Genomic DNA, 14,581 nt, shown 5'->3' with positions numbered 1-14,581 from the left:
TGGAGGTGTGAGGCTGGAACAAAACCAGAAACCACCACCACACTTTCGGTCTTTCCTTCCTCCCTCTGGACCTGTTTCTCTTGCCATTTTCTTCTTACAGATCACCTGGTCAGGGTTGGTGTGGTAGGGCCCCAGCCTCAGACAATCAGCAGGCCTCTGGGCTGGGCCTGCGGGTCTGCAGCCAGCCTGGTGGGTCTGAGAGCATCTAGGTCAGGGGTGGGGATGGGGGAGGGTGTGGGCTGAGGTCAGAGCGAGTGGTCTAGGAGGAGTGAAGGGCCAGCGGCATGAGCAGCGCCTGGAGTGTGAACACCTAGACAGGGCTGCTGGCTCGGGGTCCAGCGAGCCCCGGGACTTTTCTGCACGGGGAGGTGGGACGGTGAAGACAGGAATGCAGAGCAGATGAATCCAGGGAGAGTCAGGTGACCACGGCATAGAGTCTGAGGGCTGGATCCAAGTGGGACTCTGAGCAACACCTCTGCGGACTTGGCAGCTTCAGAATGTGGGGCCTGAAGGGTGAGTCAAAGGTGACTTGGAAGGCCTGAAGGTGAGTTCAAGGGAAGATGGCAGAGCTTCCGGAAGACGTCTGCATTCCCGTCCAGGACCATTGATTCCTGTAGGAGTCAAGAATGGGCCTGAACTCGCACTATTCCTCCCCCACGAAAGTTCTGAAGGTCAGGCCTGGGAGTGCCCCAGGCACAGCGCACACGTGTCTGCCTGACTTGGGCGCAGCACAGACACCAGGGAGGGCTGGGTGGGGGACGAGGAACCTTCCAGGAGGGTGTGCCCCCCGGCCACATCCCACACCGGGCCCGCCTCCCCCAGCAGCTGACCCCAGGCCCTCTGCCTCCCGGCCCCAAAGCTGCACCAAGGCTGCGGTCCTCGGGAAGTCCTGCTCCTGCCCTCACTCATCCAGCTCCCTTCCTGCCCAGCCAGCCCCTCCCTGCCTTCTTGCCCACATCTCAGCATCCGCTCTGCTGGACGCTCGTCCTCTTGGATGCCTCGTAGACATTTGCGCCCAACACGGATCACCCTGAACCGGTCACCTGCTGCCCCGGGGTGACGGCAGCCCCCCCACACACACAGGACCCTTTTCGTCACCCGACTGTCACTCTCTCCGGGTCTTGCCCACGCCTGCCTCGTCTCCACCCACCAGCTCTGCAGCAGCAGCCCTCCTCGGGTCTCATTCGCCCCACTTTCATCCACCTTGGCCAGAGTCGACGTAGGTCTGAGTGAGCCCCCGGGATGGCCTCCAATACCTCTCATCCTCAGGCCACATTCCGGGTCAGCTGGCCCAGCGCACTCACCCCTGCCTCACGCTGCTGTGTCCCCCAAACCCCATGACTCGGAAGGGCTCTTCCAGCCTCCACTTCCTTTCCCGCCTTGCCCTCCCCTTCTTTCCCACTGACTCCTTGTAGATTTCGCTTTGGCTAACCCCGTTTCTTCTCCTCCTCCTGGGTGCCTCTCCTCCCAGCCCAGCAGCTAACACCCACCCCGCCCCCAGCTCTCAGAGCTGCCTCCAGCGTGCCCACACCCTGCCATCTTTATGAATCCACACCAGCCCTCACTGTGAGGGCAGCGACCCAATCTCCCGCCCAGCGCGTCCCAGGCCTGCACACGGGCTCAGTAAACGGGCTTTACGTGAACGATGCTCCTTAAACAAGACACCCTTTCGTCTAGCAAGACGGTGCTCACAGCTGGAACACCACAGGGGTAGAGAGTGCATCACTGCGAAGATGAGCTGATGAGGAAGTGGCCAACCCCTCCCAGACCCCCAGGGGTGGCTGCCCGACGTGAGCCTCGAAGGTGAGTTAAGATTTGCCAGAAGAACAAATGTGGTACCAAAGTATCCCCAATCTTGCAGTCAAATGGAAAACTGGTTCGCTCTGTGGAAATGTACCATACAGCAGACTCAACCACCCACACGGCCAGAAACAGAGGGCGGCCCCGTCCCCTGGCCCCTTGGCCCGCAGCCTTCGGCCCCACCTTAGGGGTTCTACTGCCTGCCCTCCCGCCCCTCTCAACTCAGAGCTCAAACCGTGCAGGACAGATTCCTGCTGTGCTGTGAATGCCAGCGAGGCCACCCTGTCCCCCTGCTCGTCAAGGGAACAGCAGGGCGCCGTCCACGGGGCACCCGCTGTGTGCCAGGGGCTAAGGCTTCCCGGGGGTTAGCTCAGCGCATCCTTCCACGTCCTTGCTGTAGGTGAGACAAGAACGAAGCAGAGAAAGGTTGTATAGTCTGCTCAGAGTCAACACAGTCAACAACTGACTGTGGCACAACAGACAACCGGCTCCACGTCAACCGTACCGATCTCCAAAGCGTGGATTTTCCAACATAGTTATAACTTGATTGTGAACGTTTCTCCAAGGTCATCACTACACATCAGTTTTTTTAAAAAGCTTTATGAGATACACCTGATATGGAATAAAATGCGTCTGTTAAGGTATAATTTGATACCTTTCATCATTGGCATGCACCTGTGAAATCACTCCTACCATGGAGATGAGACAGTGAACAGACTCATCACCTTAAGTTTTCTCCTTCCTACTCCTGTCGGCTCCTCCCCCAGGCCACCACAAATCCTGAGGATTTCCAGTTCGCATTTTCTAAAATTTTATATAAATGACTGGCATAAAAAAAAAATGACTGGCATAAAAAAAATGACTGGCATAATTATTTTACATATAAGCCATTTACCAAGATAGGCCACAACCTGGGCCGTAAAACAATACATCTGAAAGAATTCAAATCATGCCACACCTTCTGTGACCATCGTGGAATTAAATATTAGATATCAATAATAAATATCTGGAAAACCTCCAAACATTTAGAAACTAACACATTTATAAATCACCCATGGGTCAAAGAAGAAATCAAAAGGGGAATTAGAAAGTTATCGATTTACATTAATAAACATGGGTACAGCAGTTACTGTGTGCCAAGTGCTGTCTTGGGCCATTTCCCAAAACAGAATGAGCTAATGTTAGGCCTTACAACAGCTCTGTGAGGAAGACACATACCCATTCTGCAGACACAGAACCCTGAGGCCCAGAGGGAGTAACGAGTTGCCCCAGTGCCCAGGGAGGCAGTGGCAGAGCTGGGATCTGAATCCAGGACACCTGCCCCCAGGGTCCGGGCCTGGTGTCTCAGCTTACTAATGGAGGGACATGGAAAGGTTTCAAATGGGGGAGAAAGATGGTCAGATTGCTCTGACAGCCAAGATCACTTTGGGATGAGTTCAACAAATACTCAGCAGCTAAGTCTGCAGGACTTGAAGATATATTACACATAGCACGGTGGAGGAAGCGGGAGAAGGCTGGGAGTTAAAGGAAGAAGTGAGTGGAGACCACGGGGGCAGGGCTCCGTGGGGCTCAGGCCAGGCGGGAAGGTGCCCACACGCTGAGAACCCATCTCTATCAGGGGACAGGCTGGGCCCGGCAGGAACGCACCGGCAGGAAGGGGCCCCTAAGGAAATGCCTGTGCTGAAGCTCCCCTAGAACACCGATTAGGAAAGACACCGGAGTTTCAGGTCGAGGGGAGGCTGTGTCCCAGCCCCGCGCAGGCAGGCAGGCAGCTCGCGGAGCCAGGGTTAGAGAAGAACGTGGCAGGGTGCGCAGTGGGAACCGAGGACCCGGCGGGGAGGTGGCGGCGGCGCCCTGCAGGCCTGGTCTGTCTCCCAGGAGGGATGGGGTGCCCCACAGGGTCTGGGGCGTGTGTGCGGGAGCGGGTGACGGGGCCAGATCTGGTTCTCACAGCTCGCCGCAGCCACGGGGTGGGGGACACACACCGGACACGCCCGAGCAGAAAGAGGCGCGAGGCAGCCACGCGGTTCTGGAGGTCTCACGGGTGAGCGGCGGCCGGCTGGGGACGGGGACGCAGGGACGTGGACGGACTCGAGGTGCCCGGGGGGCGCAGGCGGGGGGCGTGAGCGCGATACCCAGGCCTGGAGGCTGGAAGCACCCTGGTGCCCGAGAGGGGACGGGGCAGGAACGGCAGGGGAGAGGGGACCACGGCCGGCCCGGGCCATCGGTTTGGAGCCGGCGCCAGGAGCCGGGAGGGACGGGCCGAACCGTCCTGTTCTCGGTGACCGCGGCCGGCAGGCGGGCGGGCGGGCGGCAGGAGTCTGGAAGAAGGGGGTTAAGGCTGGAGCTTGCGGGGAACGCCGGGTCCACAAGTGGCCGCTGGAGGAGAGGAGACGAGCCCGGACACCGGGGATCTCACCGCCGGGGCTCTGAACGGCTCGTCTACGCCAACTCTTAAAACTTCCCGGGCCACGGCAGAAACCGGGCAGAAAGAAGGAAGTGGGCCGGGCCGCCGGAGGGGCGCCCGCCGACGGTGGCGACCGGGAAACTTCGGCGCCACCGCCGGGCCGCTCCGCTTGTCCTCCGCGCCCCGCCCCCAGCCCAGGCCGCCGGGGAAACCCGGGCCGCCTGCCGGGAGCTGCCACCCCTTCTGGGGTCAGGAACACGTTTTATTCTTTCCCTCAGCGGACGCTAACCACCCCCACTCACCCTCACCACGTGGCTGGTGGTTTCCGGTCTGTTCTCCCCGTTTTAAGGGGGCTCAGGACGCCCCGCGCTGATGTCACAGCCTCCCAAAGTGGGGCTCAAGCCCCTGTGTGAGAACCCTGTTCCTGGAAAAGCTGGGTTTCTCTGGGGACTAGGAAGTGGAGGGAGTCGTCAGTCAAGTTTGTTTACATCGTAAGGAGCTTCCAGATTGTTGGGGGGGGGGGTGCAGTGGTACGAGGCACTGGAGACAAAGGAGACCAGAGGAAGGGGATGGCGAACCCGGAGAGGCCTGGGCGCGGCAGGGGTGCATTGCTCCCTTCCTGAACCGGGAACGCCCCCCCACCCCACCCCACCCCCGTTATTGACCAGGCTGAAGACCCAAGATCCTACCCCACCCCCGGCCCCCCACCCCCCGCAACCACCAAGATTCCTACAGTGGTGATCTGACACTATTCTAAACACTTTTGGAATTCCCATTTAGAAATTCTCTTTTAAAGCAAGTTAACTGCCCATGCCATGAATTATATACTTCATGTGTGCCAGATATGTACGCAGTCGCTCAGTCGTGTTCGACTCTGCAACCTCTTGGGCTGTGTAGCCCGCCAGGTTCCTCCGTCCATGGGATTCTGCAGGCAAGAACACTGGAGTGGGTTGCCATGCCCACCTCCAGGGGATCGTCCCGACCCAGGGATGGAACCCAGGTCTCCTGCACTGCAGGCAGATTCTTTACCGCAGAGCTGTCCATCATACGGATATCTCAAATTACATGGAAGAGTAAGAGATGGGCCTTTTAACAAAATTATGATGCGTGCGTGGGCTGGGTCAGCATGCATGGTCACCAAGTCCCAGAATTCCAGACTAGGGCCTGCAGTGCATTGAAAGATGCGGTTTTAAAACAAACTCAAAGTAGGTAACAGGGAAGCCACCGGCTCAGACACGGTAAAGAATCCTCTTGCAATGCAGGAGGCCTGGGTTCTATCCCTGTGGTCAGGAAGATGCCCTGGAGGAGGGCATGGCAACCTACTCCAGTATTCTTCCCTGGAGATTCCCCATGGACAGAGGAGGCTGGCCGGTACAGTCACAGAGCCGGACACGACTGAGCGACTAAGCACAGCACGAAGTGTGTACAAATGCCCAAAGAACTAAACAAATGCTGGGAGAATTCGGGACTGTGTCCCTTTCAACTCTTCCCCCAACCTCGGGCACAATCGAGCCTAAGGACAGAACGAGGCCCCATGTTGGAGTAGAGGCCTGCGTTGGGGCGGGGGAATGGCGCTTTGTTCCAGGGCCCACCTCTGGTTCAGAACCAGCCAAACGGACCCACGAGGCTCTGGAGCTCCCCTCTGCTCCCCCTGCACATACGCTGGTCACCCCTCGCTCATAGACCACTGCACCCCACAGTCAGGCTGGGGCTCCGAGCCTCCGACAGGCACTTGTTGCCCGAATTCCTTGTACCCTGAACCCGTGACCGCTGCCCCTAGCAAAGAGATGCGCCCTGGACCCCATAATCGTTGCTGGGACCCCCAAACCCCTAACCATGGACTGAGCCTGCGATCAGTGTCCCGAGCATACACATGGGACACGGGACCGGGCCCCTCACCCCGGCTCTGATCCCCTAAACGCGGCCTCAAGGCTCAAACCTGGCCCCAGGCTAGCAGTCGGGGGGTCTTGATGCTTGGGGGATCTGGAGCGCACATTATCTGGGGACACGCTTTAACCACCAAGAGTTTACTTTTCTGGACTGCCCAGAGCCGCAGGCATGGGCAATCAGCCCCCGAGGCCTTGACAGAGGTTGGGGTGGGGGGAGTGTTAGGCCGACGCGCGCCGAGCGAGGGTGGCGGGCGCAGGGCGGGAGGCCGGCGGGGCGCAGACCGCCGCGCGCGCGGGCAGGTAGCGCCGGGAACAGTAGCCCCGGAAGGCGCCAGGCCCGCCCGAACACTCGGGCTGCGCAGGCGCACTGCGGCGGGCGTGGGCGCGCTTGGCACGCAGGCGCCGTGAGGGTGGGAGCGCGCGGCGCGGCCCCGAGGAGGGGGCGTGCGGCCTCCAGTGCGCAGGCGCAGGCGCGCGGCCGCGCCGGCGGTTGGGGAGGGTTCTTCCGGAAGGTTCGGGAGGCTTCTGGAAAAGGCGCCGCGCGCTGGGCGGGCCCGCCTCTATATAAGGGCGGCGCGGGGGCGGCGCGCCAGTTGCCTCTGCGTCCCTGTGCTGCGTCGTTGCGGAGCCCGTGCTAGTCCTTCAGCCAAGGTGAGAAGAGGCGCTTGTTGGGGGGACGCGGGGGTCCGGGGACGGGTGGTCGGCGGCGAGGGCAGCCCCCCGGGCCCCCTGAGGTCGGCAGGCCCGGGGCGGCCGTGGTTAACCCGGCAGGCCTTGGGCCTGCGGCGGCCTCCTCTCCCCTCCCCCCTCCTTGCCATCGGGAGCCAGTAGGCCCGGGGGCTTCGGGGAGCGTGCTGGACGGCGAGGGCCGGGGTCTGCGGCCCCGGAGGGGGGTACCCGGGTCGCGGGCGGGGGGCGCCCGGGCGGAGCGGCGGCCGTGCGGCCGGCGTGGGCTGCGGCGGCGCCCGGCCCCCGGAATGAGGTCATCCTTTGTCAGCCGGCGCCTCCCGCGCGCCCCGGGCTCGGGAGCGGGAGCGAGACGCGGCGGGGAGGGGGTCCGGCCGGCGGCCTCACGGGCTCCGCGTTCCCCCGCAGATGCCCGAGGAGACCCAGGCTCAGGATCAGCCGATGGAGGAGGAGGAAGTGGAGACTTTCGCCTTCCAGGCGGAAATTGCCCAGTTGATGTCACTGATCATCAACACTTTCTACTCGAATAAGGAGATTTTCCTGAGGGAGCTGATTTCAAACTCGTCCGACGTAAGTCTCAGTGCGGATTGGGGTGTTTGTGTCAAAGGGCACGGTTTTACGGGGGATGTTGTGCGTCATCACGTGTCTTTTTTTAAATAGGCTCTGGACAAGATCAGGTATGAGAGTCTGACCGATCCTAGTAAGTTAGACTCTGGGAAAGAGCTGCACATTAATCTCATACCGAACAAGCAAGATCGAACCCTCACCATCGTGGACACCGGCATTGGGATGACCAAGGCCGATTTGATTAATAACCTGGGCACCATCGCCAAGTCCGGGACCAAAGCGTTCATGGAGGCTTTGCAGGCTGGCGCTGATATCTCCATGATAGGCCAGTTTGGTGTCGGGTTTTATTCAGCCTATTTGGTGGCTGAGAAAGTGACCGTTATCACCAAACATAACGATGATGAGCAGTACGCCTGGGAGTCTTCTGCAGGAGGATCCTTCACAGTGAGGACTGATACAGGTAGGCACCTGAGAACAGGCTGGGTGCTGTAGGCACTGGAACCCCAAAGAAGCTGTGAAGTTTGTGTGGTGTTTTTTTTGTTTTTCTTTAAGAACCTGTTTGCCTGGAGGGTGGTAGTATGCACTTGTGGTGGTTTATCTCGGGCAAGGCCGTTAACTGCCCTTTTGTACTTTTACTAGTTGTTGTAACCGCAAGCTTCTGCTTAGTAGACTTTTCAAATAACTGCCCGGAGAGCGAAATAGTATTTTTCTTGCCTTGATCAGGCCGTTGTGATTGAAATTGGTCTCAATCTCTGGACTTTTTTCAGGAGAACCTATGGGGCGTGGAACAAAAGTTATTCTGCATCTGAAAGAAGACCAGACTGAGTACCTGGAGGAACGGAGAATAAAGGAGATTGTGAAGAAGCATTCTCAGTTCATTGGCTATCCCATCACTCTTTTTGTGAGTCTTCATATATTTTAACGTATGTAGGTTACTAAAGTGACTGAACTGAAATCCTGTTAGTCCTTCGAGCTTTCCATAAGAGATCCAAACTTGCACTAGTTTCCTGGGCTGGTCGGTAGAGCTCTGTCGACTCTTGTCAAGGTTCCCAGGGCTGTTCAGATCCTTCAGAAGTTGATAAGTAGCTTCCTGGCTACTACTGTTTCTCAGGTGGCATTGGTGTAAGTGCTGCAATCTCCTTTAGCTTTCTTTCTTTTTTTTTTTTTTTAAGTTTTGTGATGGAGAGGTGACATGATTTGTTCTCCTTTGAAGGTGGAGAAGGAACGTGATAAAGAAGTTAGTGATGATGAGGCAGAAGAGAAGGAAGACAAAGAGGAAGAGAAGGAGAAAGAAGAAAAGGAGTCTGATGACAAGCCTGAGATAGAAGACGTTGGCTCAGATGAGGAGGAGGAAGAGAAGAAGGACGGGGACAAGAAGAAAAAGAAGAAGATCAAGGAGAAGTACATCGATCAAGAAGAGCTGAACAAGACAAAGCCTATCTGGACCAGAAACCCTGATGACATCACTAATGAGGAGTACGGAGAATTCTACAAGAGCCTGACCAACGATTGGGAGGATCACTTGGCGGTCAAGGTGAGTGACTGCTAAGTGCTTCAAAACTATCATCCTTGTAGATGTTTGGGGCAGCATTCTGTTCCCTGATGCCCCATGCTTTGTCCAGAGTGATTGTTCGGTAACCCTAAGTGTTACATGTGGTGTATTTTGTTGGTGCAAGTTGTTCTCCTTGTGTTAATCTTGATTGTTTTATTATAGCATTTTTCAGTTGAAGGACAGTTGGAATTCCGAGCCCTTCTTTTTGTCCCAAGACGAGCTCCTTTTGATCTGTTTGAAAACAGAAAGAAGAAGAACAACATTAAGTTGTATGTTCGCAGAGTTTTTATCATGGATAACTGTGAGGAGCTAATCCCTGAATACCTGAGTAAGTATAGTCGGATATGAAGAACATCACTGTTATTGGTCAGAGATTCATCCTGTCAGCTCCTGGTTTTTAAACTAAACATGGGGGGAAATCATTTGTCTTTGGTTTTTTGGCTTCGCAAATTTGTCAGTTTTTGTCTTTGGAGTGACTGCATTTGGTCTGTTTTTCAGATTTCATTAGAGGTGTGGTGGACTCTGAGGATCTTCCTCTGAACATTTCCCGTGAGATGTTGCAACAAAGCAAAATTTTGAAAGTTATCAGGAAGAATTTGGTCAAAAAGTGCTTGGAACTCTTCACTGAACTGGCAGAAGATAAAGAGAACTACAAGAAGTTTTATGAGCAGTTCTCTAAAAATATTAAGGTTGGTTAGAAACACATTTGACTATTAGTATTAATCAGACGTTTTTCATTTGAAATAATTGAACACAGAAAGTCTGCTAAAGCTAACAATGTCTTTCAGCTTGGAATACATGAAGATTCTCAAAATCGGAAGAAGCTTTCAGAGCTGTTGAGATACTATACTTCTGCTTCTGGTGATGAGATGGTTTCTCTCAAGGACTATTGCACAAGAATGAAGGAAAACCAGAAACACATCTATTATATCACAGGTAATTTAAAGGCAATAAATGTGATAGTTGATCCTTGTTTTTGTGATCCCCTAGGAACAGTTGCATGTGTTTTCTACCCACATGGTGTTACACATAAAACTTTTCGTTTCTTAGGTGAGACGAAGGACCAGGTAGCCAACTCGGCCTTTGTGGAGCGTCTCCGGAAGCACGGCTTGGAAGTGATCTACATGATCGAGCCTATTGATGAGTACTGTGTGCAGCAGCTGAAGGAGTTTGAGGGGAAGACCTTAGTGTCAGTCACCAAAGAGGGCCTGGAACTTCCAGAAGATGAGGAAGAGAAAAAGAAACAAGAAGAGAAAAAGACAAAATTTGAAAACCTTTGCAAAATCATGAAGGACATTTTGGAGAAGAAAGTTGAAAAGGTGTGTGAATGTAGTCTTTATTTTCTGGTTACTGACCCTTCTTAGGGGTGTTAGGTGTCTTTTGAACAAGTCACGTATACACAGTCCTTAAGATCTTTAAAGACATGAGAACGTAAAGGAACTTTTAAAGCTTCGGATATCTAAATTTGCAAGTAGTATATGATTGATTAATACTCAAGTTGCTTAAAGATTCAAATAAACCTGGTAACAAGTACTGAGTATGGAAAGTCTTTATGCCCAGTTATCACTATATATATATATATTTGTTTTTTTTTTTTTTTGGGTGAAAGGTGGTTGTGTCTAACCGGTTGGTGACATCCCCGTGCTGCATTGTTACAAGCACATACGGCTGGACAGCAAACATGGAACGGATCATGAAGGCTCAAGCCCTGAGAGACAACTCGACGATGGGTTACATGGCAGCCAAGAAGCACCTGGAGATCAACCCTGACCACTCCATCATCGAGACCTTGAGGCAAAAGGCAGAGGCTGACAAGAATGACAAGTCTGTGAAGGATCTGGTCATCCTGCTGTATGAAACAGCTCTCCTGTCTTCTGGCTTCAGTCTGGAGGATCCCCAGACGCACGCCAACAGGATCTACAGGATGATCAAACTCGGTCTCGGTAAGCCTTGTGCAAGTACCGTGAGTACCGAGTACCTTTGGAGAGAAAACCCTAAACGCATGGCTGTTGAAAAGGGTGAACTTTGAGCAATTTCAACAAGTTGGGCTCTCTCTTTCCATTTGGGTAACACTAAAGTCACATGAGTTACAAGGGGGTAAATAAGCCTTTTGGTTGTAAGGGATGAAAAATGAAACGGCTTCATGTACCATGTAATTCACTCGGCCTTGCCAGTGGGTATGAACCTGCAGTATTGGACTGATTACGTGGCTTTAAGAAACCTAATTGATGTTTTTTATTTCTTTAAAGGTATTGATGAGGATGACCCCACTGCTGATGACAGCAGTGCTGCAGTCACTGAGGAAATGCCTCCCCTGGAAGGAGACGATGACACGTCCCGCATGGAAGAAGTAGACTAAACGCTGCCTGAGGATCGCTTGGCTGTGTGTTCAGCACTCTGTCTCCATTCCCTCTAATATGTTTTCAAGTATTTCTTTATTTTTGTTAACGTTTGAAAATCGTATGGCATGGTAACTACATAAGGGGAGGATAAGATTTCTTTATACTAAGTGTGATACTGTGATACTTTTAGCACTAAAGCAGAGCTAGTTTTTTCCTAGTTTCATGTTGGCTTATTTTAACATATGGAAGTAGTTACGTTTGTTGTAAGGTGTGTATGTAACCTGTGTTAACTTTGTGGTCTGAAGTGTTTAGCTATCAAGCGGATTCTTTAGTAGACCAAAATTTTCTGTCACTGAAGTGTTCTGAAGTATATACCGTGATGTTTAAAAGAAACACTTGTTAAAGCAGGTTTTCATCTTCTGGGATATACTTTTTAAAACTTCCATCCCCTGTAGTTATGACTGCATGTGCCAGGCCTCTAGAAGTTAGTGTGTTAAGCCGAACCAACTTGATTGGATTCGCTGTCCATACATAGGGCTTGTTTTCCAAAGAAAAATATTGTTTAGAGTAGCAACCTTATAAGCCTGCTCAGGCATGTTGTAAAGCCGCTGGAACAGTAACTTGGAGCAAGTTTTGTGAATGGAAATGTAGTGCTCAAGTCACATTCTGCTTTAAAAAGTTGTAACAAATACAGATGAATTAAAAAAATTATGTGTAATGTCTTACTTGTGGGGGTGGTCCCAGAATGTAAAACGTGAGGTGTGCACCTCTTGCCTAAGAGTCAAGGAATCGGGTGGTTGGGGTGGAGTCCCTAGAGCTTTACTGCTGTGACCTTAGGGTGCTCAGGCCACATGTGTGGGGTGAGCCTCTATCCTTAAAAGACAGGAGAATAGTCTCCCCCTTGATGGTATTGGTGAAACAGGTTGTGCAATATACATATAGCCGTTTTTACTGCCTTGCCCTTATGAACCACACCTGTTGAACACCTTCCCACATGAAACCATCTCTGCTGCTTGTTCTCTGGTTCTTTATTGAGCTTCAGGAAAGGTGTGTCTGAGAGGCTACTGAAAGCCATAAGCAGCACACAGCAGTTTGGAGCGGGCAGGTGTGAGCATTAGAGTAGTTGGTGGGAGGTGTACCCAGGATTTGGACCTAAAGCGTGAAAGGCGGCTGGAGATTCCATAGACTGGAAGATCTGTCATGAATAGTAAGCGCTGCTGGGTAGTAAGTGCCTGGTAAGCAATAATCTTTAATCCTTAATCTAATGCAGCAGAAGTGTTTAACTCCTGTTAGTCTAAGGAGGACTTCCCTGATATTAGAGAATCTGCTTGTATTGCAGGAGACCCTGGTTCGATTCCTGGGTTGGAAAGATCTGCTGGAGAGGAGATAGGCTGCCCACTTGCATTATTGGGCTTCCCTTGTGGCTCAGCTGGTCTGGTGCCAGTGGCCCTGCTGTTGAGGAATTAGTAATTGAAGGGCAAAAAGGAGGTTTTTCTTATTTCCCACCTCTAGTAAGGAGACTAAGAATTCCATTCAAATTAAAAGTATTAGATCCTCTATAGATGGTCTCCAGTGGGGGAAAAAAATGCCCACAGAGCATTTCCCCCCTGAATTATGGAAAGTGTTTATGGCAGGTGTGTAATTTGAACTGCCCCCTAGCAAGCCTTGTGCCAGAGATAGACCACGGAGACCACAGGTGCCCACCCCTGGGGGTGAGAAGATGAGGTAAGGACAACACCAGACTGGGGGTGACCTCCAATTGTCGGGGGGTCCCCGGCCTACTACTGCCAAATCCAGTTCTTCACACTTCGCAGCTAGTCCCACCCTGATGAGTGTAGAGAGCGCTGGAAAGCAGAGATTGGTATGTGCTCAGATGCTAACTCGTGACCAACTGCGACCCCCAGTGGACTGTAGCCCACCAGGCTCCTCTGTCCATGGGCAAGAGGACTGGAGCGGGGTGCTATTTCCTTCTCCAGGGGATCTTTCCTAAGCAGGCGTTGAACCTGCTTCTCCTGCACTGACAGGCAGATAGTTTACCACTAAGGCACCAGAGTGTAAAAGACTTCTCTTACTCAGGGATTATATGGTTGTGAGAAATCTACAAAACCGGCACAAGGATTCATCAACAGAGCAAAGTCCCAAGATGGGAGATCAATATATGAAATACAATTTAAATTTTGTTAGCAGGAAAAAAAGTCATCAGTGTTACAAAATGTCTACCAGCATTTTAAAATCGGTAATAGAAAACAAAAACGACAAATTGTAATAGCATACTAAATAGGAATAAACTTTACAAGAAGTTATGCAAGACCCTGCATCTGAGAGCTGGAAAGCAGAAATTAGACCCAAGGTAAACAGAAAAGTGAAAGAAGCCAGACAGGAAAAACACTACCTCCTGTGTGATATTTCACAGAATTTTAGAAAAGGTACAACTATGAAGATGGAAAGCAGGAACCCTAGTGGGGACTTGACTGCAGGGGGTCCAGGAGGGAACTTGTGCTCCAAAACTAGTGACAGCTGCACAGCTGTGTGTGTTCATTAAAATTTCAGCTTAAAATACACAAAGTGGGTGACTTTTAACCATGTTTTGTACATAAACAACAAATGAAAATAAAGCAAAGCTATAGAAAGCAGTCTGTAGCGATTCAGAAGTGAGTTTGAGCAAGTCCTGCACCTCATTACTTCACTTGTAAATCAGCTAATATACTCAGGAGCCTGTTCTGATGTTTTCCAGGTAGCAGGTGCCTGGTGTTTAACTGGGGCTCACTACTCAGGCGGTCACCTTGCTCAGGCTCATGTTCCCCCCATACTTTCTGCAGTGTAACCTGCTGCAAGCCCCAACCCAGGCCTCGCCCTTCTAGAATTTTCCCTAGACTGCCGTGGCCTTGCTGTTTCTCAGTCCTCTGAACTCACTAGTTGCCATCAGGCATAGATGCCTCATGGTTTCATTGAACACCAGCGAAGTACCAGCCCAACACACAGATGAAAGGTGTATCACCAGGGGGTTTCCCTGGTGGTCCAGTAGTAAAGAATCCCCCTGCCAGTGCAGGGGACACAGGTTCGAACCCTGATCTGGGAAGATGCCTCGAAGCAGCTAAGCCCGTGTGCCATGACTATTGAAAAGCCTGTGCCCTAGAGGCCCTGCTCTGCAACGAGACGCCACCGAAATGAGAAAGGCCATGCACTGCAATGAAGAGTAGTCCCAGGTCACTACAACTAGAGAGAAACCTGCACAGCAGTGAAGACGCAGCACAGCCAAAAATAAATAATTTTGAAGAATAAAAACTATAAAGAAACATGCATCATTGGGGAAGGCAGCCATGGCAAAGGCCATGGA

At 52.4% G+C, this 14,581-nt stretch overlaps 1 protein-coding gene across 1 annotated transcript; it reads left to right on the top strand.

Annotated features, from left to right (window-relative positions):
• The first annotated feature begins 6,591 nt into the window (after positions 1–6,591).
• On the top strand, positions 6,592–11,962 carry HSP90AA1 (heat shock protein 90 alpha family class A member 1). Its single transcript, XM_065906264.1, has 11 exons — positions 6,592–6,747; positions 7,192–7,353; positions 7,444–7,810; positions 8,118–8,251; positions 8,564–8,884; positions 9,065–9,230; positions 9,401–9,591; positions 9,691–9,838; positions 9,953–10,221; positions 10,512–10,845; positions 11,152–11,962. The coding sequence occupies exons 2-11, from the start codon at positions 7,192–7,194 to the stop codon at positions 11,259–11,261; spliced, it is 2,202 nt and encodes a 733-aa protein (XP_065762336.1). The 5' UTR covers positions 6,592–6,747; the 3' UTR covers positions 11,262–11,962.
• Positions 11,963–14,581: the final 2,619 nt, after the last annotated feature.

This window comes from Muntiacus reevesi, chromosome 15 (genome assembly GCF_963930625.1).
Source record: "Muntiacus reevesi chromosome 15, mMunRee1.1, whole genome shotgun sequence".
Taxonomy (NCBI): Eukaryota; Metazoa; Chordata; class Mammalia; order Artiodactyla; family Cervidae; genus Muntiacus; species Muntiacus reevesi.
The sequence above is the reverse complement of the archived record's forward strand: the minus strand, read 5'-3'. Positions and strand labels throughout refer to the sequence as shown.

What these genes read in the sequence shown, in the direction of transcription:
- HSP90AA1 (XM_065906264.1), top strand. Translation starts at nt 7,192, where the DNA reads ATGCCCGAGGAGACCCAGGCTCAGGATCAGCCGATGGAGGAGGAGGAA. An exon ending in TGATTTCAAACTCGTCCGAC is followed by an intron (nt 7,354 to 7,443) that starts GTAAGTCTCAGT and finishes TTTTTTAAATAG; the next exon opens with GCTCTGGACAAGATCAGGTA. An exon ending in AGGATCACTTGGCGGTCAAG is followed by an intron (nt 8,885 to 9,064) that starts GTGAGTGACTGC and finishes GTTTTATTATAG; the next exon opens with CATTTTTCAGTTGAAGGACA.